The following is a 27183-nucleotide window of genomic DNA, read 5'->3' as shown; positions in this document are numbered from 1 at the left end:
TTCCGAGCGGGGCTGTTGTCGAGTTAGTTGCTCTTCGGCCTTAGGAGGCGTTGTAGAATCCTTAGGCTTGTTTTTCGATTCCGAAGGTTTTGGTTTCGGAGCGGAGGTGTGATCCTTAGGCTTAGAAGTGTTCGAAGCCGGTTTATCTATGGGCCTCGAGGTGTTCGGGCCAATTTGTCTTTCGGCGTGGAATGAGTCGGAGCCGATTTCGGAGCAGGGTGTTCTTTTGGTTTCGGTGCCGGTGGGACTATTACATGCGGTTTGCTCGGTCCCGAGCTACCGGAAGGCTTGTCTTTTTTTTTCTGAGCCAGGCCCGGGGGTGGGGCTTTTGAAGTGTGTTTTCGGTCGCGACTGGGGCCAACAGGCGAAGTCTTGACCAGTGCCTTCTGTTTTGGTGGTGGGGTAGGGGTAGGCGTAGTAGTACTCACTCGTTGACCAGGAGTGATGGGGTCGTCCGAGTCTTCTGCCTCTGACAAGATTTCTAGATCTTTGGAATCTTCTTCTGGGACATCCAAACCCTCGTCAAAGATGTCCTCTGGTTCCGGAGCTGATCTCTGCGCCATGATGTGTCGTCGACCCCGACGATCTCGGATAGTCTTTTTTGATCGAAAAGCGGCTCAGGCTGGGCAGCTGGACTCGTCGTGTTCTGGTGAGAGGCACAAGTTGCAGACCTTATGATGGTCACTGTGTGGAAACTTCGCTCCACACTGGGGGCATTTTTTGAACGGCATCCTTTCCATGAGCAGTAGGCCTTCCGGCATCGATAGGCCCAGCGACCCGTGTCGACGACTGAAATCGAAGCAGCGAAAGGCGCAAAGATTTCAATGTTTGAAGTCAATCAGAAGAGTTAAAGTTTTGCGTGTCGAAAAAGTTTGAAAGTTAAGTTTCGAACCGGAGCGCGAAAGTTGCATCCGAACCCAATGGCTGAAAAAAACAATCTGAGGATGCGATCGTCCAAGGGAGGAGTCACCTATCTCATGAATACAAAGACTTCTTCCAAGACAACAACAAGGTGCAAGTATCCGAGCCCAACACCAAATGGTGATCTAATGCTAAGTGTGTGATCTGCAGCTCATATGCCTTGAACATTTATTTTTGTCCAGTAAATATAGTGGCATCCTCTTCTACCTATTCTGCAGTTTTGGGCGAGAAAGGGTTCACAAATGAAACAGCATGAAGTCTTGCACAATGGATAAAGGCAATAAATATACTGGTTATGTGGATCATAAGTATAGTCCTTTTCACAGGTGAAGCAGGATTCTAAAGAATTATGTTACTTATCCAGAAAGCATCTGTTCTTGGCATGTAGAGCTGTAGATTCACATGCTTTGCATACTCATGCCACCTAGTGTTCGGTCCAGATGTTTGCAAGTTGTTTTTCTTCCAAGGAGTATTTCCAGTCACGAGGTAAGGTGACTCCTCCTTTCGGTGACCGTGCGTATGGGTATCGACTCTAATGTTGGATTGTTTTCCCGAAAAGGGTGAGAGTAAAGGTAGTATAGAGATGTCCATGCATATATAATGTAGATAATGAGATCTGCAACAACTACAGATGCCCGGGGAGGTGAGAGGGTGCATGTGAATCTACAGCTCTACATGCCAAGAACAGATGCTTATTGGGTAAGTAAGCTAATCCGTTCAAGGCATGTGTGCTGTAGATACACATATTTTGCATAGACTATATAGCAGGTATCTCCCAAAGCCGTGGCTAACCAGTAGATGGCACAGTTGTCTGGAAAAGTTTCTTTAGCACTGCTTAGCCTGCATTAGCCTGTTGCCGTGCTAACACATCCACACAATAGTGTTTGGTAAATGTGTGTGGTAAATGGGTGTGGTGTGGACCATGTTGCTGATTTACAGATGTCAGCTATGGAAATGTTACCTAAAAAGGCCATAGTTGCTCCTATTTTGCGAGTGGAATGCGCTCTAGAAAGTATAGATACATTTCTTTTAGCTTTAGCATTGCAAGTCTGAATGCATTTAACAATCTATCTTGAATTGACAGATTTAGAGGTGTATTGCCCTTGTGAGGTGAAGCAAATGCAACAAACAGTTGGTTTGTTTAACTTAAATCCTTTGTCCTTTCAATTTTGTACAATGGCGCTCTTCTGACATCAAGTGTGTGAGGAGCTCTTTCTGCTACTGATTTAGGTTGAGGGGAAAACACAGGTAACTCAACTGATAATATGAGAAGCAGAAACTACATTAGGGAGGAACTGTGGGTTGATGCGAAGAACTACCCTATGTTTATGAAGCTGATAGAAGGGTTCTTCTAAGGTTAATACCTGCAGCTCACCATCTCTCCTTACTGAAGTGATTGCAATGAGAAAGTCAATCTTCCATGAAAGGAACTGTAAAGGACAGTTATGTACTAGTTCAAAGGGTGGACCCATAAGTCTTGTAAGTACAATGTTAAGATTCCACACAGGTGCCGGAGGTATTCTGGGTGGCATTACCCTCTTCAAGCCCTCCAAAAAGGCTTAAATGACAGGAATTTTGAACAAGGATAAATGCGGTCTGTTGTGTAAATACACCGCTATTGCTGCAAGGTGCAACCAAATAGAAGTGCAAGGTAGATTAGATTACTGAAGGTGCAAAAGGGAACAAATAATGCTTTGAACAGAAGCCTCTAGAGGATCAATTTTATTGTTGTTACAATAGACTACAAATAGTTTTCACTTTGCTGCATAACAAGCTCTAGTGGTAGACTTTCTTTCCTCTTTCAGAATATTCATACAGTATATTGGCAAGTTTATATATACAAACTCTATGATTTCAGGAGCCAGACTGCTAATTTGAGTTCCTTGGGATTTGGATACATGATTTCTGCATGGTTCTGAGTGAGAAGACTGGAGGCGTGATGCAGCTTTTGATGTGGAACTACCAACAGCTCGAATAGGGTGGTGTACCACGATCGGTGGGCCCATGTGGGAGCTACTAAAAATCAGTGTGAGTGATGTTTGTCTGAGTTACCGAACCAAAAAATAAGAGTGGGAGAGGCGGAAAAGCGTAGGCAAATATCTTTGACCAATTGATCCATAGGGCATTGCTTTTGGAGAGAGGGTGCGGGAACCTGGAGGCTACGTTTGGGCATTTTGTGTTATCTACTGCAGCGAATAGATCTATTTGTGGAAATCCCCATTGTTGGAAGTATGGAAGGAGAACTTGAGGATGAAGTTCCCACTTGTGTATTTGCTGCCTGCTTCTGCTGAGGAGGTCGGCAATCTGTTTACTCCTGGAAGGTGTTCTGCCAGAAGATGAATCCTGTGATGGATTGCCCAGCTCCAGATGCTCTGAGAGAGGCGGGACAGCTGGAGAGTGCAACACCACCGCCCTTGATTTTTATATTGTACATAGCAGTCATGTTGTCCGTGCAGACTAGGACAACTTTGCCTATGAGACGAGACTGAAAACCTTTCAGCGCTAGAAATACTGCTAGAAGCTCTAGGTAGTTGATGTGGATATATTTATGCTTGTTGAGACCCTGGATTGTGTAATTGAGGAGATGGGCACCTCAACCTGTGAGAGATGCATCCGTTAGCACAATCTGTAGAAGAGGGTTGATGAAGGGACCGCCCTTTCAATAAATTGTGAGGGTTCCACTACTTCAGAGCAATGGGTGCGGCCATCTACCAACGCTAGATCGGTTAAGTGACCCTGTGACTGATTCCACTGACGAGCTAAGAATTCTTGTAGAGGAGGCATGTGTATTCTTGCATAAGGAACTGGTGCAATGCATGACACGATCATTCCTAGCAGTTGCATGAAAGTTCTGGCTGGCAAGGTTTGGTTGGCCTGAAACTGTAGCAACAGAGTTTGGATGTTGTTAATTCTGGCTGCATTGGGAGAGGCTAGAGCTGTGTGAGGGTTGAGCGAAGCTCTCAGATAAGTCTGTATCTGTGAAGGCTGCAGATGAGACTTCATCGCAATGACCGTAAAACCTAATTGGTGGAGTACAGCCAGTGTGATCGGAATGTTTTTGCAGACATTTGTGATACGTGCTGGCTTTGATGAGCCAGTCGTCTAGGTACGGGAAGACATTAATGTGTTGTCATCCGAGATGAGCTGCCACTCCTGCGAGGCATTTGGTAAAGACTCTAGGAGCAGTAGTTACTCAGAATGGGAGTACTTTGAACTGGTAGTGTTTGTCTGCTATTACAAATCTGAGGTATTTGCGATGAGCTGCGTTGATTGGAATGTGAAAGTATGCGTCTTAAGTCTAGTGTGGACATAAAATCGCCTGGCTGTAAAAGTGGAAGCACTTGTTGAAGCGTTACCATATGGAAGTGCTATGACATTTAATATTTTGAGATCCAGAATTGGTCTCAAGGAGCCATCCTTTTTGGGGATTAGAAAATAGAGAGTAAAACCCTGAACCTTGCACTGTAATGAAACTGGTTCTATGGCACCCTTTATCAAGAGTGATTGCACTGCTTGTTTGAGTAACTGTAAGTGATCTGGCGACAGTTTGTCAGAGCGAGGTGGACTGTTTGGAGGATTGGTGGTAAGCTCCAGGCAATAACCATGTTGGATAAGGCTGATTACCCATTTTTCGGTTGTTATAGGATAGGATAGGATAGCCATTTATATAGCGCAACGAATGCCGAAGCGTCTTGGCGCTGGTAAGCAGGGAGAGAAAGACACCATCTTAGCAACAGATCTCGTCAAAGAGCCATGTTTTTAACAGTTTTCTGAAAGCTTGAGGACTATCTGTTGATTTCAAAGAACAAGGGAGCTTGTTCCAGAGACTAGCAGCATGGAAAGAAAAGGCTCTACCGCCCCATCTAGCTTTCCTGATCCGATTTATCTTAATGAGGCTTTGAGTAGAGGACCTAAGTGCCCGACCCGGAGAGTAAGGAATAAAGAGCTTCTGAACATCCTTGGCTCCCCCCAAACACAGCCTTATGTACTAGGCATATAGCCTTAAAGTCTATACGCTGCTGAGCCGGGAGCCTGTGTAGTGTTTTGATTCCCACAGCGATGGATTGATCTCTGCGGACATCTAACAGAAGTCTTGCTGCAGCATTCTGCAGAATCTGCAGCCTCTTCATCAGTCTTATTTATCCCTAACAGCTAGGCGTTGCAGTAGTCCAGTCTAGATAACACGAGGGCCACTACCACCGTCTTGCGACGGTCAGGTTCAATGAAAGGAAGGATCTTCCGCAGGGTCCTTATTAAAAAGGAACAGGATGACGCAAGGTTACTAACGTGCGCCGAGAAGTTGAGCTGGTTGTCAAACAACACGCCCAGATTTCTAACTTTGGGCACGGGACAGGGGCACTCCCCAGCCTCCGCCGGCCACCAAGATCCATTCCACAAGGGGGTACCCGGGCCAAACTCGATCTCCGTCTTCTCAGTGTTGATTTTCAGGAAGCTCACTCGCATCCAGCTCATGATTTCCGACAGGCAACTATGAAAATTGATAGCCATGTCATTTGATTGTTCGACCGCCGAAACTATGAGCTGGGAGTCATCAGCATAGGAGATTATCGTAAAGCCATGTTTCCTCATGAGCTTGGCCAAAGGGGCTACATAGATGTTGAATAGCGTCGGTGATCAGGCTAAACCCTGCGGTACTCCACACGGCAGATGGAAAGTGTTTGACTGCAAGCTGTCCCATAGCAGGCTCTGCTCCCTACCTTCCAAAAATGAGGATAGGAGGGCCAATGTAGCTCCCTGAACACCAATCTCCTGGAGCCTCCGAATCAAAACCGCGTGGTTAACAGTATCGAAGGCAGCCAACAGACCTAACATCACCAGGACTGCCCGACCTCCCCCGTCTACTATGCTACGAATTTTCTCTACTGCCACCAGAAGTGCTGACTCCGTAGAGTGTTGAGCATGGAAACCGTGCTAAGAGGATTCAAGCAGATCGTGGGAACCCAAATATTCCGTTAAGGAGCGATTTAACTCCCTGTCCAGAATCTTGGCAGCCATAGGCAGTGCAGCAATTGGACGATAGTGCTTTAAAATATGGGGCTCCAGCGTAGTTTTTTTTAACAATGGTCTAATTATTGCCCTCTTCCAACTTGAGGGGTAGCAGCCGGATTCAATTACTTTATTGATTAACTGGGACAGCTCCTCCGCAATCAACTCTGCAGGGGGGCAGGGATCCAAGGGTGATCCTGATTTTGTTAAAGTGATCAACCTACATGTTTCCTCCTCTGTAATGGGGGCAAAGTTACTAAGGCCAGTATTACCCTTAAGACTAAGTTCCTGCCTCTGGCCGCAACTCTCCGAGCCGGGAGCCAAGCTCATAAACTCATTATAAATGGTCTACCTTATCCTGGAAATACACGGCCAACTTTTGGCAGGTTTCTAGGTCAGGTCGATAGGTGTTATCCTGAGGAGGCTTAGAGAGAGCAGATATAGTCTTAAAGAGCTCCTTGGCCGAATTACCAGCTTCCCTAATCTTGGTCGCAAAAAAGGCACTTTTGGCTACAATTATTGCTTGCCTGTAGGCTGTAAGAGTGCAATTTTAGTGTTCTTTACCCTCAACACTATAGTCCCTTCTCCACAGACGCTCTGCCCTCCTACAAGTGCCCTTCAGGGTCTTAAGTTCGTTGTTGTAGCAGGGCGCTGATGGTTTGGATCTCCTAGAGCCAAGCCACTTCTCAGGTGCTACCTTATCAACCGCGGCCGCCAGCCATCCCTTAAAGAGCAAAGCCGCCTCGGAGATATCATTGCTGTAGGTAGGACGTGAACCTCCCAATACAGAAACAAGATTATCCGCGGTCACCTGAAACCATGGTCTGATCTTTTGCTTCTGTAATCTGGGACCAGGGGGAATAACTGATACTCCAGTCATAACATTAAAATAAACTGTCCTATGATCAGACCAGGGAAGAGTCAGAATATCGACAATCTTCAGGTCCATGTTTTGATAAAAATACCATCTAAAGTGTGGACCAAACTGTGAGTAGGGCCCTTAACTACTTGGTTAAAATCTAATGCTGCTAAATTGTCAGTCAGCACAGCCACTTCTGCCTGATCCGTGCGTTCCAGGCGGTAATTAAAAACGCCCAGGATCATAAAAGGATGGTGATCCATCCGGGATTCTAAAAAATGCATAAGCATTGCAGGAAAAGTGGACTTAGGCCCAGATGGACGGTAAGCTAATACTCCTTGGAATTTGTAGGAATTGCCTACATAGATAGTAAAAGAAAGTGCTTCCGCAGGAAGATCTAGATAGGTTTCCACACAAATTTTTAGGTGTGTTGAATTAACAATTGCTATCCCCCCCACCCCCTTCTTACCCATGCTATCCTGGGAGGAAACAACATACCCACTAGGTAAGGCAATATTCCAGTCCGGACTGGATGTATTGTCCGTCCAAGTTTCAGTTAAGAAAATTATATCAGGCGCACCACTCTCAATCAAATCATACATTTGATAACTGTGTTTATGTAGCGAACGGACGTTTACCAAAATACAACTTAACGTTTGGGGCTGTTCAGCTCTCGTCACAGAGTGGGCATTATGTCCGCCCTTGTTTCTCTGCATCTACCATGTGCTGCCTGTCCAGCAGGTTCTTCCGGCCAGCCCCCTTGCAATGTCCCTGGTTCTGAAAATCACATCCAGTGCAGGACCCGAGCCCTGCGACCTCCCAAGATGGATCCCAGTCCTGGGGCCTGCATGGGGAGTTATTCAAAGTCAACAGCTCGCCTCTTCTGTAGGGGTATGTGTATGGAGGGGCAGGGGTCCTGGCGCTGGGCATGATCCGGGCGCAGACAGGCTTGCCTTTGGCGCGCCTTGGGCGCGCGGCCGGCGCGCCCGCTATGCGCGCCCGCTGAGCAGCCGTCCCAGCGCCACTTTTGAGTGCATTAGCCACGCCCCCCCCACTGACGCGTCGAGCCCAGTTGCAATGCGGACCCGCCTACTACCGGGTCCACTTGGGTCGAGCGTCTAAAATGCCAGCAGGATAACAAACAAAGAAAAACTCCCCCAGTAATGCCGCTAAACGAAATGGTGAAACTGTTGAAGTCTTCCCCCGACAGCTGCAGAGTAATCGGGGAAAGTGTGGGCAAGTCAGTGTTTATTGGGGGAAGAGGTGTTACAGGATGTGGCGCCCTCACCCCTACCCTTGGAGTGGTTTCCTCTATATCCTCCTCTATTGAAACATCAAAAGGAAGAGGACTGGTTGTTGCCTTTGTAAGGGAAGCCTTCGGGTCTGAGGATATGGTTTTAGACCCTGCCTGAAAAGGAGGGGCGAAAGGAGCATCTATTTGAAGGCGACTGGAGTGCTCCCATGGACTTTGCCACTTCGGTGTCTTTTTTTCATCTTTTCAAGAGCCTGATCGACTACAGGACCAAAAAGATGTTCCTTGTCAAAGGGAGTGTTTATGATGAATTGTTAAACTTCGGGTGTATACCTAGAAATTCTAAGCCATGAATGCCTTCTAAGGAGAATGTTGGTATTGATTTCGCTAGCTGCGATGTCAGCAGCGTCTAGAGCACACCCAATTGAAGAGTTGGAAATTAAGTTGCACTCCTGAACCAATTCTAGAGCTTTAGCCTTGTTTTCTTCCAGGAGATATTGGAGCAGTTGCTCCATTTTATCCCAGTGTGCCCTGTAGTACCTAGCTAGTAGGCCCTGTGTATTTGCGAATCGCCAGCTTGAGCAACTACATGTTTTCCAGAAGAATCCATGAGCTTGGATTCTATGTCTGGGGGTGGTGAATCACCAAAAGTTTGAGAATTAGCTCTTTTGCAAGCATTGGAGACTACAAGTGAGTCAAGAGGCAGTTGACCTTCAACAAAGACAGGGTAACACGGTGAAGATATATATATATATATATATCTTCGCCAGTAGGTAGTTATAGTTAGGACCCTGTTTCCATAGGAAAACCGCAACATTCTATTTGGAATAACTTTGGCGCCGGTCGACGAATCCTCGCGAAATTTTCAAAATAATGGGGCGCTACGCTCCGCTCCTACCCAGAGTCTCGGGGGGGATTAGTCAAGCAAGGGCTGAGAAAAAAGGGGGGTCCCAAAACGCGTTTTTCCCATGCATTTTTCCATAGGACCTTTAGACACAGCTACAGCCCGAACGGCTGAACAGAGTTACTTGAAATTTGGTAGAGAGGTAGTCTACAGGTCAAGGAAGTGCCTTTTGTAGGTCTGGTGTACATCTGTTCAGTAGTTCCTGAGAAAATAGCATTTAAATCAATATATATATATATCTGTGGCAGCTTACGGTAAGCTTACCGTACGCGTACGGTGCCGTGCGCGAATCTGATTGGCTGTTACAGCTTAGTAAACATTCGAATCGGTCGAAACCAGGAAGCGGCGGCCGCCATTTTCTCTCTCGCACTCTGAGGGGGGATGGAAAAACAAAGGTTGAAAACATGTAAAGGGGCATGTTAGAAAAGCTCCTAGCCACCTAGCCTTGATTAAGGTGTCCTAATAGAACCACCCAAGGTAAAAAATTAAATTTTAATTTTTTTCGAAAAAACGCCGATTACGCTTACCGTACGCGTACGGTAAAAAATTCATATAAAAAAAAAAAAACTATCCACACTTTCCCACCCTCGTGTGCTAAAGGTGCCCGAACTGCACCTTTTGTGCATGGCATATATTCTTCAAGGAACAATTAATAGATTAACTTTCACAACGAAGCGCATAATATGTCCTCCGTGTGCGGACGGTGCGCGAAGCGCATCGTGCGTACATGGCCCATCCAGCGTAACGTGCACGGCACTAACTGCGTAAAGTGGGCGCGCGGTGCGCGAAGCGCACCGCGTGCTCACTGTGCGCGCACGGAACGAACTGCGTTAAGTGGGCGCGCACGCCACGAACGGCGTAAAGTAACTTAGCATTTAAAAAACCGTACAAATTCACTGAAAAAAACCATAGGTTTTACACATGTTATAGTTAGCTGGACATTTTACTGATAAAAAACCATTGAAATTCCCCCGTTATAGTTAGTGCAGGCAACTATAACTCACGCGACCGCAATCATCTGCTGATGACATATGTGTCTTTATGAAAAAAAAATATTTGCAATATATGTATAGCTAAAATTTAATGGGAGTAGACATGGGCAATTAAGTGTCTAAATACAGTATTAGCATCAGCAGAGGATTGCGGTCGCGTGAGTTATAGTTGCCTGCACTAACTATAACGGGGGAATTTCAATGGTTTTTTTTCAGTAAAATGTCCAGCTAACTATAACATGTGTAAAACCTATGGTTTTTTCAGTGAAATATATATATATATATATATATGATACATTTTCATTTACTTATTTTTTTTTATTTTTTTTTTAACTCGACTCCTTTAGCATAGGAAGTGTCAGGCTAAACCTGTGTGTGGACCCAAGTTTTTGGAATAAAAAGTCCTCTTCTAATGACTCTTTATGTAACGCTACTCCATAGTACTCTGCTGCTCTAGCAATGAGTTCTTGATAAGCCAATTTATCATCAGGTGGGGGTGGCTTTGCAGGGTAACGGTCTAGATCAGTGTCTAATGGAGGATCAATAGTGTAATCGTTCCATGGGTCTACAGGTGATTGAACATCTTCCTCCTCAATATCATCCCCTTCCAGCTGTGAAAGTGGGGATCCCCGAGGTGTGATGTGTAGAGGATCTAAATGTGGAAAAGAGGGTGGAGGTGTTGGCAGGGCAGGATGAGCAGAGCTGGTAGCCATGTCCATCTTCTTCGTCACATCAATCTTGTAGTCAGAGTCTTTAGAAGAAAGCTTGTGTTTAGATAAATATTTAGCATGAATATGTCCTGTATCAGGGCTCATATAAATGTTCTTTTGTTTGGGTTCCAATTTGGGATAAACAATGTCTAATTTTGGGTCAGAAGGCTCGGAGAGACTCTTGATTTGTGCATCGAAAGTTTGGGTGCAGAGATGGGTTTGCTTTTGTGAGCGGAAGACTTCGGCTCCAAAGCATGCTATTGTTTCAGCGCGTAGGGTTTCGGCTCGGAGCTGGTTTTGATCTTTGAACTGGAAGGTTTCGGATCCGAAGAGGATTTCGCCCATTTATCCCGAGCCGGAAGACTTCACTATCTGTTTCGGTGCCCCGCCCCCGGCTCTCTGTCGGAAACATCATCTCGGTGCAAACCTTGGCCAGAAGGCAGAGGGGGTGCCTAAGTCTTACGTTTTTTAGGCGTGAGTATAGAGGGCAAGGTGTCTTCGGTACTCACAGCACCTTATCCCAGAGGCACGTCTTCGAAATCCAGATCCATCCCGACGCGGTACGGCCCGAAAGCCGCCCATGAAGTTTTTGATCGAAAGTGAAGGATTCGTTGACTGAAACGATATGTGGAGAAGTGGAAACGCGTACAAAAAAATACCGCCAAGGGTAGAGTGGATTGTGTACCGAAGGGAACCCGAAGAATGGTTTCGAAGCACAGCAACACACGTCCAAATCCGATGGCAGGAAAAAACAATTCAACAATGGAGTTGATGCCCATGCGCACTATCATCGAAAGGACGAGTCACCTCACCTTGTGACTGGAAAGACTTCTTCGAATAAAAACAACTTGCAAACATCCGGACCCAACACTAGATGGCAGGAGTATGCAAAGCATGTGTATCTACAGCACACATGCCTCAAATAGAAATGTTTTTGTCAGTCATGATGACAGCTCATGGCAGAGGAGAGGGTGACCCAGAAAATTGAGCTTTCCAAGGAAATTACCCTGAAAACAACTTACAGAACTCCGAAAGCTGAAGACGAGGCTGTTTCATTTACAGGGCAGGAAAGTAACCGATAAGCTCACTGAGCGGTTAGAGCAGAGCTTATTTTATTGACTTCCTCACACACTACCTGCAGTAAAAATAAAGCTATGAGCTATGGTGGTATCTAGCGTGGAGTAGGAAAACTCAGCATTTCCATTTCCACCTCATTGGCTGGAGTGTGGGTTATTTCAAATGAGGTGGATGTGCTACTAAATAAATACTGCTGTTGAGGCCTATGGTCGTTTTAGCCCTGTACACTATTGGAAGTTTTCCGGTGATTACCATCCTGATGATATTAAATGGTTTAAGCATGTGAATATACAAAAGATCCAATCCAAATAAATTATAATTATTATAGTCAAACCCGTTTCACCACGCATCAATCATTTCACACTACATACCTAATTTACCAGTGAAGCTCTTGCGACTGAATATAGCTGCTACTAGATGATACAATGAAATGTGTGCAGGGAAAGAGGAAGATTAACAGTTACTGAAGGGTATATTTTATGAGGCTAATCAAATGCAAGTTTCAATTGTCTACCTAGGAGTTTCAGTCTTTAGGAAGGTCCAGTCTGTATTTTGACGGTTTTATCTACATTTGCACCAGTAGGAGACTTGTATGAAACTGACATGAAAGCTCTGTAGCTAAAACCTTTTCATCTTGTAGCATGGAGGCACCAGAACACTATCACTAGCCAACCTTCACACATATTACTATATATGTTTGTATGTTCAAGCAAAAGGTAATTCAAACACTTAAGAAAAAAAACCTAAGCTCTGAATTCAACAGATGGGTATTGTTTATGTGGGGTATTACATATTGCATTTTATACAGGTCACATGAGGTACTTCATGATGTACATTAAAAGAGTGTGTTAAATCTACACAAGAAGAGAGGCACCTACCACATCCGGGTATCAATTTCATATCTGTACAGGTCATCTGCCAGTCTATATTTGTTGGCACTGAAAGCTTTATAACCTCCATGAATGTAGATGGCTCTCGTTTTAGGATCATAAACACTGCTGTGGCCATAGCCTCCTTGTACCAAGGCCCCATTTGTAGGCAAGATTCTCCAAGTGTTTGTACCTGGGAAAATATACATGAAAATAAAGTTAGAACAAATAGCTTATGTTAGGAATATTCTTCTTTTCAATTCACTTTTCTGTAAACTTTTGTACGAAGTCAAAATAGAATGAATTAAGGAGAAATCATGAATATAAACTGCAGACTGTGCACTTTGGAATAAGCATGAGAAAATAAAAAGTTACTTACCCATAATTCTAGTTCTCTTCCAGGGGAATTCTTTATCAAACACTGAATAGTCTTGCCTATGCGCTATATCCTGGAGCTCTTCAAACATAAATATATATGAATATGTACAACTCCACAATACCTTTTGGTAGAAAGGAGCACTCACAATAAGAAAGTAATTATGTATGCAACCTACAAAAAGATCAACAAAGGCGAAATTGTATTTAATTTTCATTGTATTGAATTCTTTTTATAAAAGCATCTAATTTAATAAGAAAAAGTGACAAAACTTTTTTTTTTTTTTTAAAGGAAAGGGAATAAAAAGGTATTTGTAAAGTATATTGCTTGTTGGAAAAAGATGACCCAATCATACCGTCAGTGCCCCAGTGTATGTTTTCCAGAAGACCATCACCCTGAATACTGCAGCCTCTTACAGAAATTTTCCACAAGGACACTGAAGGACAGGCAGAAGATAAGGCTGCATGGCCGGTTAGAAAAGCTTCAGGATTCAGACATTTGGACATCTAAGGGACGAGGTGCAGGTCACCATCTCCAGACTTGCTTCAACAACTACTGAAAAGTAAAGAACCTCTGATTTGGATTATTTCAGAACCTATTAGGGAAGTCACCTGTGAGGTAGTTTTGTCTAGGTCACCTTAGCCAAGTGGTTCTAATTCTCCACACTTCTCGCTGGGCACTCCTACTTATCCAGTACCTTTGGAATTTCCACGGTTGTATCCAATGCATCCATAGCTTTTGCCTCTCATTCCCGTAAGGAAAGGAATCCCCGCAGAAGGACAAGATGACTGTCCAAACAACTGTAATACCTGAAAAGGAAAGAAGTCCCTAGAGAAGACAAAGATCACTGTGTAGAACCTCTTCTAGAGAACGGTCTAGAAAATCCTCAAGAGGGAGATGAAGTCACATTGCAGATCTAAACATAGCATCAGAAGATCTCAATCACAAGGATGTATGAGCTACATACTGGTCCTCTTCTTCATTTCGCTTTATTGGAGATTATACCCAACTCTGATTCACCTCTTGTTAGAAGATCACCTGTAAATTACTCTCCTAGTTTCTGGTAAAAGGAGCAGCAAAGCCGAACATTTCTATTCTGACCCAAAATACAACTACTTTGGTAATATTCAAGACTTACATCAAGAGAACAGCGTTCATTTCTCTTCTGCATTTGGTTCCAGGATTGCTTGATCCTGCTATACGATTATTTCTAACCCCTGCTTCAGTAAAGTCTGCATAATTCAGACTTATGAAGATGCGTAGACTTTCAGACCAAAATCCTCTTTCCCTCAGAAAAAGATCCTTTTGTGGACTCTCTAATAGTGTCTGCTGCAAAGAAAGCTTTCGCCTCTGTTCTGCCAGATAAAGAAAGTGAGAGGATGGCTTTTGTAGCAATAAAAAGGTCTTGTACGTTAGCAGCAACAATTAAGTTTTCTATTGTCCCTGCACTTTTAGGAACACACAGCGGATCTTTTTGAAACTCTCTCCAAAGATTCACAGAGTATCTGCCAAAGAAAGCCAGTTTAGAATTTCCTAGAAATATTTAATGAGGATATACGCGTCATTAGTATAGCGTTGGATATATAAAAACTGGCTGTTCATGGATACGGCCACAACATTTGCCTGAAACAGAGTTCTTGGTGGAGGCTAACAGCACTAAAACCTGAGGCTCATACACGCATCTTGGGTTTCCCATGTTCATCAAACTCTGTCGTCGGCCTACATGTGAGTGACATAACGAGCTGCATGAAACATTAAGAGTGGCTGATCTTGTTAAGAATTAAGAATATAAGAAGAAATACAGACTATATTGTAGATACTTCTTCTCACAGAAGGGGAAGAATATTCAAGAGTGGTGCTTCATAACAAACAGATGGGTCACATATAGTTCAGAAAACATATTCTCTATGATTGAGGTCTTCTCCACCCACTATATCACTAAAGAAAAAGTAGTCATCGGGACGTGGAAAGAAGTGAAGTGAACATCTTACAACAGAAGCATGCAGTGGAGGAGGTTCTCAATCACCAAAAAGGAGCAGTAATTTATTGTTGTTATTTTCAGGTTTTAAAAAATGGTCAAAAAGAATTCAGGAGAGAAGATGTAGCCTTACGGCTAGAGCGGTCGACCTTGCAACTGGGATACCAGGTTCGAGTCTCTGCGACGACACTAAACATCCTGTGATTCTGGGCAAATCACTTACTCTCCCTGTGCCTAACAAAAATGAATGTGTTCTGTAACAAAACTGGTGCTCATGTAAAGCGCTCCGATACCCGATTTCTCAGGTCTAGGTCGCGCTATATAAAACTAAAAAAAAATACCTATTCTTGGTCTACGAATGATGAAAATTATAAATAGATTAAAATGCAAGATGTTGGCATTACACCAGAATTACCCTCAATTACATCATGTGTGTGATAGAGCTTTCGGATGCTTATTTTCACATCCCCATAATACAGAAGCATCATTTGGGCTGAAGTCTGCTTTTCGAACTTTCACAAAGTGTATGGCCGTCATTGCAGTACATTTGAGGAGGCAGGATAACTTACTCTGACCCTATTTAGACAACTCACTAATAAAGGTGGCATTATCGGTAGAAAATTAGAAATATTTTCGATTATGCCTGAACACCCAGTACGATTGGGTTTTCAAGTCAGTCTGAAAAGGTTGATGGTCACTCCGGTTCAAAGAATAGACTCTCAGGTCACAAATGTTTATTCTTTGGAGAACAGACTATCCTCTAAAATTTCAAAGTGTCTCTGTCTGTTACAAAGACCTTATCAGACAACACAAAAATATCATCTCTCCTAGATCAATGGCTTCCTGTATTTTCCTGGTTTCCCATGAAAGACTCAAGTTAATCCTCTTAAACAGTGCCTGAGGGCAGTGGATTCTATTTTCAGGTAGCTGAAAGAAAAAGCTGGTGTCGCAATAAGCAACCCAATCTTTTACATTGTGGCATCATGAAAAAAAATTAAATGAATAAATTATTGAAGGAGATCCCAATCCATCAGGATCTTTAGCTCAAACAAATTACAGAGGTCTCTCCAGGGATAAGTAGCTCACATGGGCTCAAGGCACCTTGTCATATCATCTCAACCTTCTCAAACGGAGAGCAGTCCATCAGCCCAAAAGTCGCTTTTTCCTTCCTTTATGACAAACTCCCTTCTTCATTCGACAGTAAAACAATAATGTTTTAACTGAACAACAAGGGAGATATTCATTACAGACTGCAGTCCCTGGAATCACAAGTGATCCTGAAATGGTTAATAGCAAGTGACTTGCACATCACTGTTGTTCACTTGCCAGGAACTCACAATACAGAAGTAGACAAACGCAGTTGGTTGTTGCACTACTTCATCTTCAACTACATCCAAGACTAGGGAATCCGCAAACAAATTTGTTTGCAGTTGCAAGAAAGGCACATATTACATCAGATAATACAAGCCAGGGTCAAATAGGAATGACCCCTATATACATTGGTCTTGTACACGTTTCCTCCCATTTTACTGATACCCAGTATTCGGATCAAGCTGTATCATTCCAAGGCCAGGATGATCCGGATAACACAGGAATAGCCACAGCAGTGGTGGTGGTTTACAGACCAAATGCATCTATCGGAGCAATAACTGTGGAGGCTGCTGTGCAGACAGTATCTCATGTGCAAGTTCACGTATCATGTCTTGAATCCCCAGCCTCACATCGTTGAACTTAGCAGCCTGGCTCCTAATTCTTACACTATGGACTTCTAAATTTGCCTCAAGATTTTATGGTCAATCTCAGAGAGGCCAAAGTCCTTCTATAAGAACATCATACGCCTTTAGTTGGAAGAGGTTCTGCATTTGGTGCATTTAGAACAACCATGGTGCCTTCAGGTGCCAGGAAGAAATGGGGATTCCTTATCTGCTTCATCCAGCAAGGTTTGACCTAAAATTTCCATCCCTTAAAGTACATCTTACGACAATCCCTGTGATAGGAAATTTCATTCACAAACCTTTTTCTTCAGAATGGCTATGATTGAAGGTTACTTAGATGGTCCTGGGAGGTACTTCCTCCCACTAAATTTCCTTCCCCTCTTTGATAACTAAGGGCCATACGTGCAAACCATTTCTGTGGTTGCAAACAGCCTAAATCTGCTTGCGACCGCAAAATTGCTTTTTGACACGTACAAAGCCCAAACAGCGCTTCAGTAACTTGTTACCGAATCACAATTTGGGTTTTGCTATAGGTATTCGGAAGGGGCGTCCCTTCCCAATACTGCATCGCAGTGGTACATGTGAATGTTTTGGGGCCGAAATGCAGTCGCAAAACATACACAAATTTCTGCAATTTGGAAAATGGTGGTGAATCCATTCACAAATGGGAAGGGGCTCCCTAAAGGACCCGTTCCCCTTTGAGAATGGGTCGTAAAACGTTTCTTTAGAGCAGGCTTCTTTAGAGCAGGCAGTAAACCCACAGACCACTGCCTACTCTTAAAAAATGTATAGAACACTTTATGTATTTTTTTTAAACATCCCATTTTCCCCTACAACAAACAGGTTGCAATACAAAAAAAAATTGCTTCATTTAAAAAAAAGTAACAGACATGGGGGTCTGCTGACCCCAGCAGGCCACAATTCCCAGGGATGGATGAGATTCCAAATGGGTCGCAAATTGCGAACAACCTCGAATATTTATGAGGTAGGTCGGTTTGCGACCCATTAGGAATTGCTATAGAAAACCTTTACATTTTCTTACATTACGAATTGTGATTTCCTAATTGCAATTTGTTATCAATCGCAATTATGAAATCCCAATTCTGACGTTTTGTACACGTGACCCTAAATGTTGCACTTTCTAAATTAATGGCTCTTTCAATTAAGCTTACTCATAACGCTTCATTTTAACATATTACCTGGAAGGCTGCCATCTTGGTAGCCATCACTTCGGCCAGATCAAGTAAAAATCAGGTATTACATTCTCAAAAACCTTACACTGTCTTTCATAAGTCCAGAATACTCATGAAAACTCGTTCTAGTTTTCATCCAAAAGTGGTCTCAGATTTTCATGTCAACGAGATAATTTCTTTACCAAAATTTTTTCCAAAATCCTTAAACTACGGCAGAAAGTGCTCTTTATACGATGAATGTGAAAAGGGTTTAAAATTCTGCTTAGATATGACAAAATAGATAAGACAACTGGATCTTCTATTCGTAATTTATGGTTCTTTAAAGACCTGTTTATCCACAACAAGAAATCTATTTTTAGATGGGTAGTATTGTGCCTCTCACTGCCTAACCAGCTGGCAAATAGGTTGTTTCCTATTACATAGATATATAAAGCTGCCACTTGGATATCAGTGCATACATTAACAAGACAGTGTTGTCTGAATTTGGACTGCATGGTGGATTCCCTAAAGTAGGGTTAGTTTCTCGGAGTAAGCTTTTGGGTGATGTTAATGCTGCAGTTAGTTCTTGTCCACCTGATTTGGGGCAGGGCTTGATATTATGTTCAGTGCTTCTAAACCACTGAAAGAAAAGAAAAAGTTACTTACCTGTAATCCTAGTTCTCTTCAAGGGAAATTCTCCTCCTAAATCATAAGCAACCTTCCAACCTTCCTGGACGAGCAAAAAATTACAGTGTTTTCTGCCATTAATTCAGGACACTCTTTCTGTAAAAATGGAACGGACTGTCTCTGGGACATGATGGGTTTCTTAGGGTACTGTGAGCCCTTTACAGATAGGCTGCAATGAAAATGAATACAAAAACTAGCACTATCTTCAGGGTTCGCTTGGGGAATTTCTGTAAGTGGCTGTAGTATTCAGCGTGATGGTCTTCTGGGAAACATACAATAGACACCGAGGGTCTGACTGGGTCATCTTTTTCCCCACAAGCTAGGCACTTCGTGAAGGGATTCTTACAGGAGAAAGAAAGCTTTTCTTTCTGAAAAATATTTAAATGCACTCAGTCTGAAAAGAAGTTGAGCGAATCAAAACAATCAGGTTTGGAACTATTTCCAATGAGAAATAAATCCAAAAGTCAGAGCTCATGCCCAGGATTTTGTTACCAGGAGCAAGAGAAGAAAAAAAAGAAGAAAAAAAAAAAAAGAACTGACATCCCACCAGGATGGAAAACAAAGGGTAGAGTGCCGTCCTTAAACGAACAGTGGCAGTTTTTGTATGCATCTGCATTGCAGCCCGTCCGCTAACATTGCCATTCATTCACTTTCCTATATAAAAAAAAAAGTGAAAGATAGTCACTTTATTTATTTTGCTCATATTCTAATAAATTGGACGCTTATTAAAAATGTAAATTAAATTTGTTCATTTTTCTTTTAGCTTTTTATAAGCTGCAAATACAGTTATTCGCATTATTATTGTGCTCCCTTCTACAGAAAGGCATTTTGCAGGAGTACATGTACAAGTTTATATAGATTTTGGTTGAAATGCTTTGGGACCCTGCATGCTGGCATGACTATTCAGTGCTTAGGACTACTGATGAGGATCCCTTGGAAGAGAAGGATAAATTAGATCCTTGTAAACTGTGACAGTCATATTTGATGTTTGCCTCAAATTAAACATCGCCAGGGGAAGTCTTTAAGTCTACAAAGACACTCGGAATAGCTTGAGATACTAGCAGCAAATGTATGCTCAACAACAATCACGGAATGTCTGGCTGAACAAAATTACAATTGCTTGAAGCAAGCTTATTACCAAGATATTTATTTATACATACCTAGATTATATTCTTGAATGCTGCTTATATATCCATAGAGTGGACAGTGCCCAAAGATGACCAGCATCACAGTACTGTCATCTTCAAGTGTGACGATGTGTGCCGAATGCCCAACCACTGCATACTGCTCTTTGGCTTGTGGAATCAGCTGAGACCAGGACTGGTTCTTAACATGAAAGATCCATAACTGATTTGTAACATTGCCAGATTCATCTCTTTTTCCACCATACATGTATAGGTTATCCTAAAAAAATAAAAACCATAAACAAATTATAATTTGAATTACTTCAAAGATTGGAAAAAACATCAAACTGCAGTATTTAATAAGTTGGGATTGTGGATTAAAAAGGTATGCAACATTTGAAAAGGTTTTATGATTTAAGCACAGCTTAACAGTCGTATCATAAAAACTGACAATCTTCTTTTGATGTACGTCTCCTGCCATTTACTTTACTTGTACCCTATCAACATGTACCCTAATATTACATTCATTTCATCATTCTCCACAACAGTTCCTCTAACTACATATTTGTCTTTTATTCGGTATTCGGGACCATCTAGACATACTGCACTTCATTCCTCATCTCAGGACGAAGTGTAAAGATTGTTGGAGGGTGATGGAAAGATAAATCATGGATGTGGTTAATTGCGTACAAATACAGCATTCAAGCAAGACAAACGTGTTAACTAAAGCATAAGGCTTCTACAGACCTGGGGGTACCCTGTGTGGAATATTCAGTTTAAGTCCCTCCATAAATGCTTTGATTACTGGGACTCTGAACAGGAAGGCCTGGTGGCTGTAAATGATGCAGGTAGCAAGCTATGTTTTGGACCACTGGTTTCAATCGGTCAATGTGTTTGGGAAGGCAGTAATGGACAAACCATTTCCATTTGTCCGCTTAGCAGCCTCATGTTGTGGGTCCGCAGGCCTCCTTTAGAATGTGCATACATTCAGGAGGCAGATTGAGGTAGTCAATCTCTATGATTTTAGGAGCCAAATTGAAAGATTGAGCTGCCTGCGGTTTGGGCACCTAATGGTGCCCTGGTTCTGAGTTAGAAAATATGGCCGGTTGGGCAGCTTCTCAAGTGACATGTTGAGAAGGATGGTGAACCAGGATTTTCTGGCCCACATGAGAGCAACCAGGATGAGTGAGGGATGTTCGCCGAAGCTTACGGACCACGAATGGAAGGAGTGGGAGAGGAGAAAAGCATAGGCAAATACCCATGACTGGTTCATCCACAGTGCATTGCCCATGGGCTGTGGGAACCTGGTTGCGAACCTTGGGGTTTTGGCGTTTTCTGCTGTGGAGAAGAGCTCTATGTCCAGGAACACTCAATGACAGATGTACGAGAGGAGGACTGGTGGCTTAAGTTTCAACTGACTTGCTGAATCCTGCAAAGCTGGTGTGCAAAGTTGCTGTCTACTCGCAGTATGTACTCCAGTAGATGGATCCTGTGGTGGAGTGCCCAACGCCAAATGCCCTGTGCTAATGCTGACAGCTGTTGCGTACGTCTGTCTCCTTGTTTAGTGCATGGCTGTTATGTTGTCTATCCGGATGAGTGACACCTAGTGTTGTAGGTGACAGAAAAAGGCTTTGAGAGCCAACTGAACAGCTAGTAGCTTCAGGTAGTTGATGTGGAAACCTGGATGGTGGGGTGCCAACATACCCAGATCGGTCAAGTACTGAAGATTAACACTTCCACACCCCTGCTCCCTCCCCTCTCCACAATGCATCTTTGGTGATGGTCACTTGCGGAACTGGGTTGAGATAGGGCCTGCCCTGCCAGAGATTGCTACTACTCCACCACCGCAGCGAGTGATAGGTGCTAGCCCAAATCAACACTAGATCTTCCCAGGGGCCGTCTGCTTATTCGACCATTGTGCTGCTAGTCACTCTTGTAGCGGATGCAACTGTAATAGGGCATAAGGGAACAATACAAGAGGTCATCATGACAAAAAGGCACATGCCGTCCTGACCTTTAAGTGGTGATTCACTGAAAAAGAGGCAGTAACGACTGGCAAACTTGGATCCAGCCTTGGCTGGGGTAAACTTTTCAAATGAGTGGGTTGAGAACTGCTTCTAGGAAAGGCTTTATCTGAAGGGCTCAAGGTGGGACTTTACAGTGTTGTTCGAACTTTGAAGATTCCTGGTGTCTTTCCTCCAAATGTACCCTTTACAAAATATTTTCTAGCAGTGCCATCTGAATTTTCGTCAGAAAATTGAGTTATTTAAGATCTGACCTTTTGTAGCTAAATTAAGAGTCTGTTTACTCTATCTTTTTAATAGAGTAGTTGAAAAGGTAAGGCATATTTTGCACTCCTTAGCTTTATGGTTAGGATACAGACAATAAATACACTACTTATGAGGGTCTTCAGAGGGTAAGAAGCCTTTACCCCATGGTCTTTATCCTGCATGACTTACCAAACAAGTAAGAACCAGACAGGTAATAAAATAGTTACTTAACGGTAGGATTAGTTTTGCAACTTGAAAACATTTTCTGGATTCACATGGTGCACATTATTTTGCCATCTAGTGGTTGGGTCAGAAACTCTTTTAATAGTCTTTCTCTGTTTTTTTGTTGGTTGGCAAGTGTTGCCACCATTTGGAGCCTGGTCCATTATTCTCCTGATGTCACACATCCACCCCAGAAGCCCCTGTGCATAGTCGCCATCTTCGGATTCTTTTTCCCCTGGTGATTGTTTATTTTAGCTCATGTAGGCTTCCCCTGGTCTTGCATTTTGCGCTTGTCCTCGATTCGCCTAATTTCCAGGGGAGGCAGTTGAGTCGTATGTGAATCCAGAAAATTCTTCAAGCTGCAAAACGAATCCTCCTGGCAGTGTGAATCTTTTCTGGATTCATATGGTGTGCACTGATTTTGTAGCAGTTTTTCTCACTGCAGTTGTGTTTGAAATTAGGCTGAAATTACAAACAAATGTTCCACTTGCGATTCTGCATTCACTTGGATGTCTGAGTAGCAATGTTTTGTCAATGTGTGGACTGATGACCATGTGGCGGCCATGCATGTCACTTAACGGAACGTTCACTAGGTAAGCTAAGGTTGCGCCCTTCTTCCTTGTCGAGTATGTTCTTGGCTTCCTTTCCATTCCTTTCCAGTGGAATGCCCACCTTCAAGTGACACATTTGGATAGTCTGGCTTGTCCACCTTGCAATGGTGTTTTTTGTGACTAACACCTCTATTTTTTTCTGCAAAGGACACAAAGAACTGTTTCCCCTTCTTGATTGGCTTTGATCTCTCCAAGTAATACATTATTGCTCAGCACACGTCCAGTGTTTGTAGGGCTCTTTCGGCTCGAGTCTTTGGTTTCTAGAAAAAGCTAGGTATTTGGATTGCTTGGTTTATGTGAAACTGACATGACCTTCAGTCCGTAGAATTGGGTGGTTCTCATAACTACCCAGTCCTTGAGTATTTGCAGATATAGTATCTGGGTTTTAAGTTCTCGCAATACACTTATTCTGCACAGCAATGACATCGCAATTAGGAGGGCTGTCTTTAATGTGAAATATGGCTGTCCTGTGGAGTGGCTCAATGGGGTCTTTCATCAGTTGCATTAGCACCAGGTTTAGGTTCCTCTTGGGTGTTGGTGCGCACCTTGGTGGGGATATGCTCTAGCCCCCCTCTAGGAACATTTTGACCAGTGGTGTAGTGAAGAAACTTGTGCCTATGTGGGCCCTTGTGTGGTCCCCTATTTCTGCAAAATCTACCTTTAGTGAAATGCAAGTAATTTTCATGTCCAGTAGGTGGGTAAGGTATCTAATGACTGTGGTGTCCTGTGTTTTACTTTGGAACAGGCCTTATTTATGGCACTACTTAGTATACTTTAACCAGAAGACTATGTAACATTTACTTGCAGCTGGCCTTCTTACCTCCCTGAGGACTTCAACTGCTCCCTCTGGGAGTCCCAAGTGTTCGATTCCTACATCATCACAAGCCATGCTGCTAGACTCCGGGTGTTGGGTTCAGATTATCCACCTTCCCCCTGCCAGATAGTAGGTTGTGCAACATTAGCTGCCTCTGCACGTTTGGTTCTACTTCTATCAGTTCGGAGAACCACGTCGCCCACTGGGAGGAAATAAGCATTAGCATCATATGCCACTGTTTGTGCTTGTTTATCACAACTGGCAATAGCGGAATTGGGAGAAAAACGTACAAAAATCTCCCTGAGCAGTATATCAACTGCATTCCCCAGGGAGTGTTGGTGTGGGAATAGAGTCGGCTTTCTGAATTCTGCGGTGTTGCGAATAGGTCAATCTCCGGTGTCCCCCACCTCTTCAACATTTTTTCGACCATGGTCTCATAAGCTTCCACTTGTAGGAGCCACTTGCCCACTTCCACGCTGCCTAATTCTGGTAGGTGTATTGCTGTTAGGGTTATTTCGCTTTGAATGGCTTACTTCCATGTTTCCTGCGCTAGTGGGTGAAGTTTTCCCCTGCTTGTTGAGGCAGAACACTTTTTGTTGTGTTGGCCATCTGGACTACACAATTTCTTCCTGTACTTTCTGCATGACAACCACTAGATCCTCCCAACTCCCTATTGCCTGTGACCATTGGCAAATGTAAGGAAATTCCTCTTTTTGTATGGTCACCCGCAAATATTTCAACTTATACAGCTGTTTTTTCAACTCAGAGTGCACCGAGGCCGGCTAAGCAAACCTCACTGCCATTCCCCTGACTCTAAAGTATAGGTTGAATTGGTTATTCCCAATTGAAAATGGAACTTACCTGTAAGTCCCCAGTAAATGGTATCCAGGAAATGTAATATAGAGGGGTAGCCCAGGGCTTGCAGCACTGATTGTGCCACCCTGGAGGTCCCCCAAGTAAAACCAGCACCCAATCCGTAACTGCAGACTGGTAGAGCAGTCATTTACTGCTAGCCTGGCTTTCCCACTGGAAGCAATGGCAAAGCCACCACTTCCTCTGTCCTTGTGTGGAAGTCAACCCTCTGGCAGGCCTACTGAGCAGCATACGGCCCAGGCAGGACATGTACTTTGTGTGTCCTGACAGTAAAACAAACAAAACTGCAGTTATTACTGTGGAAAGACTTAGACACCCAATTGGAGAGTAAACAGTTACACGCTGAGCCCTCAGCTGTGCTAACTCCTGAATGGTGCAACTAAAGTAGGCACTCCAAACTATAATGTTCCCATGGACTTGCAGGTTTTTTTATTTCAATCTGCTGTAATCTGTCATCCACTGCACTACCAAATAGCTGTTCCCCGTTGAACAGGCATATTAGCCTGCACTTCGTTTTTTAAACCAGACATTCACAGCCAGGCTTCCTAAATGTTGTCCCTGATACCAGCTGTTTGCTCTCTTAAATGAGTGTTGGATATATATTTGCCTTTCTCCACAAGAGAGCTTGCCCTCTTCTTATACTGCTCTGACAGGAGCTTCAGCAGTTCTACCGCGCTCTTCCAGTGCTAGTGGGCATATCTATTTAGTAGGGCACTGGAGTTTGCGATATTCCATTGTGTAGCCACACCCCTTTTGTACTTGCACCCGGCCATTTCCAATCTCTTACTTTCCTTATCAGGGGGACCTGATTAAGTTGGTATGTTAGCTCTTTTCCTTCAGGTGGCTACAATAATTGAATCTGCTGAAACACACAAAAACAAACACGCAAACAAACACACAAAAACACACACACACACCCCTACCTACCTACACACCCACCCACCCACCCACCCACCTACAGCTAGTTAGGACCCAGTTTCTATCAAAAGGTGATTTTCAGTTGCCTGCATCATTAGCGTCGGTTGATAAATCTTCATGAAACTTTCCAAATAAATTTGCCCGGTATTTCAGCCGCTGTCTGGAAAGTTTCAGGGGGGTTCATTAAGTGGGGGTTGAGAAAAAAGTGGGGCCCCAAAACTCATTTTCCCAATGTTAATTCCAATAGCACCTTTGCACAAGACTACAGACCGACCCACTGGACAGAATTATACCAAATTTAGCAGAAAGCAAGCGTTTGTTCCACAGATCGTGCTTTTTGTGATTTGGAGTTAATTTGTTTAGTGTTTTGGAGATAATAAGGGAAATTCAAAGTTGTATATATAGGGACACAGATCCAACAGTCCCCGTGCTGTAATCTGATTGGCTGCCAACACTTCAACCAAGAGGTGTTGGCACACATCTTGGGACTCTGCTTGAGCAGAGTACCACAAAACACACAAAAAATAAAGAAATGGGGACAGAGTAGGACTACTCTGCCCCCTAGAACTGGGGGTGGGGTCCCACAGGAACCCCGCTGAGTGTTAAAAACTGTTTATCTATTAACCCATGGGTGGACTTGCAGCAAAATTGAACAAGCATTGGCATAGCCAATAGGTCTCACCTTTGGGACCTTATAAGTGTTTAGCCATGCAACAGTTGATGTTGTTGCACCAAGGATATTGAGCTGCATAACTAAATACTTAAAAGGTCCGAAAAGCGAGACCTGTTGGCTATGCCAATGCTTGTTTTGCCTTTGTCATCATTCTTTGTGTTGATGAACGAGCTTCTGATGGACATGGCGAAGACCCTAAAAATATAAACACATCGGATTCTGATCTTGTGTTTTTTTAACCAATGAGGGCAAAGTGAATAAAGTCAAGACAACCATCACATAATAGCCAAGTAGGGAAACATCAATTTACTTGAAATACTTAATTAGAAATTCGCGCAGCTAAATTTCAGGAACAAACGGCCAGGATAATCAAGAAAGAAAGGGGACCTCTACCCCTTTACAGTGTGTCCTGTGCGGAATAAATCCAACTTTTACTTTAAATGGCTCCGTGCGTTAAACAGAATGGCTGTCAAAGTATTAATATTTGCCTACACGTTCCAGGAGTCCCAAGTTATAAAGTACTGTCGATAATGCCTGCATGTGATTTGTGTGAGGGATTCAAAAACTACATACAGCAATCCATCCTCCTGGCATCTCATCAGCCAAACACAGCAGTCTTACGGGGGCATTTTCGAATGTCCGAGAGCATAGCAATTAAAACAAAACCAGAAATACGTTTTATCTGCTTATCTGTCAGAAGAGCATTGTGGTAATCCGCAGCGCCGGGTAGATCCCACCCCGGGCGTAACTAGGGGCATTGCCCAACTCCCAGCTAAACATGTACAGGACAATATTGTAGGAAAGTGGCTCTGTATATACTGTTCCCAAATAGGTGCAGTGTGTACAGAGTCCACAGTCCCCAGAGGTTTGGCAGAGGCTAAAGTTAGATATAACCTTACTCACTAAAGTGGTAGCTTGGTCGAGCAGTAAGGCAGTATCAGAGGACAGTGTAAAGCATTTGTTGTACACACTCAGTCAGCAAATGGTCTCACACACTCAAGAACAGAACTCTAGGCTAATGGTTTGTATATAAAAATATATGGTCGTTTTATTTTGGAACAAACAATAGGTATCAAAATATACTTTCTCAGAATGAGATGCTTTAAATACTTTGATAGGCAATAGTCTTTTGAATGCAATAGTTACAGTTTGTTGCAAT

The 27183-nt window shown here is 43.3% G+C and overlaps 1 protein-coding gene across 3 annotated transcripts in view; it reads right to left on the bottom strand.

Moving 5' to 3' along the window:
* The window catches only part of ATRN (attractin), a 900609-nt gene that overhangs the window by 710039 nt on the left and 163387 nt on the right, over positions 1 to 27183 (bottom strand). For all 3 annotated transcript variants that reach the window (XM_085642692.1, XM_085642691.1, XM_085642693.1), the window contains exons 8-9: positions 19680 to 19923; positions 12601 to 12784 (exon numbers count right to left, since the gene is read on the bottom strand). In XM_085642692.1, coding sequence (XP_085498818.1) covers positions 12601 to 12784; positions 19680 to 19923 — 428 coding nt within the window. The remainder of the gene's footprint in view (positions 1 to 12600; positions 12785 to 19679; positions 19924 to 27183) is intronic.

Source organism: Triturus cristatus, chromosome 2_2, assembly GCF_964204655.1.
Source record: "Triturus cristatus chromosome 2_2, aTriCri1.1, whole genome shotgun sequence".
Classification (NCBI taxonomy): domain Eukaryota; kingdom Metazoa; phylum Chordata; class Amphibia; order Caudata; family Salamandridae; genus Triturus; species Triturus cristatus.
Note: the sequence above shows the minus strand (reverse complement) of the source record. Positions and strands in the feature narration are given on the sequence as shown.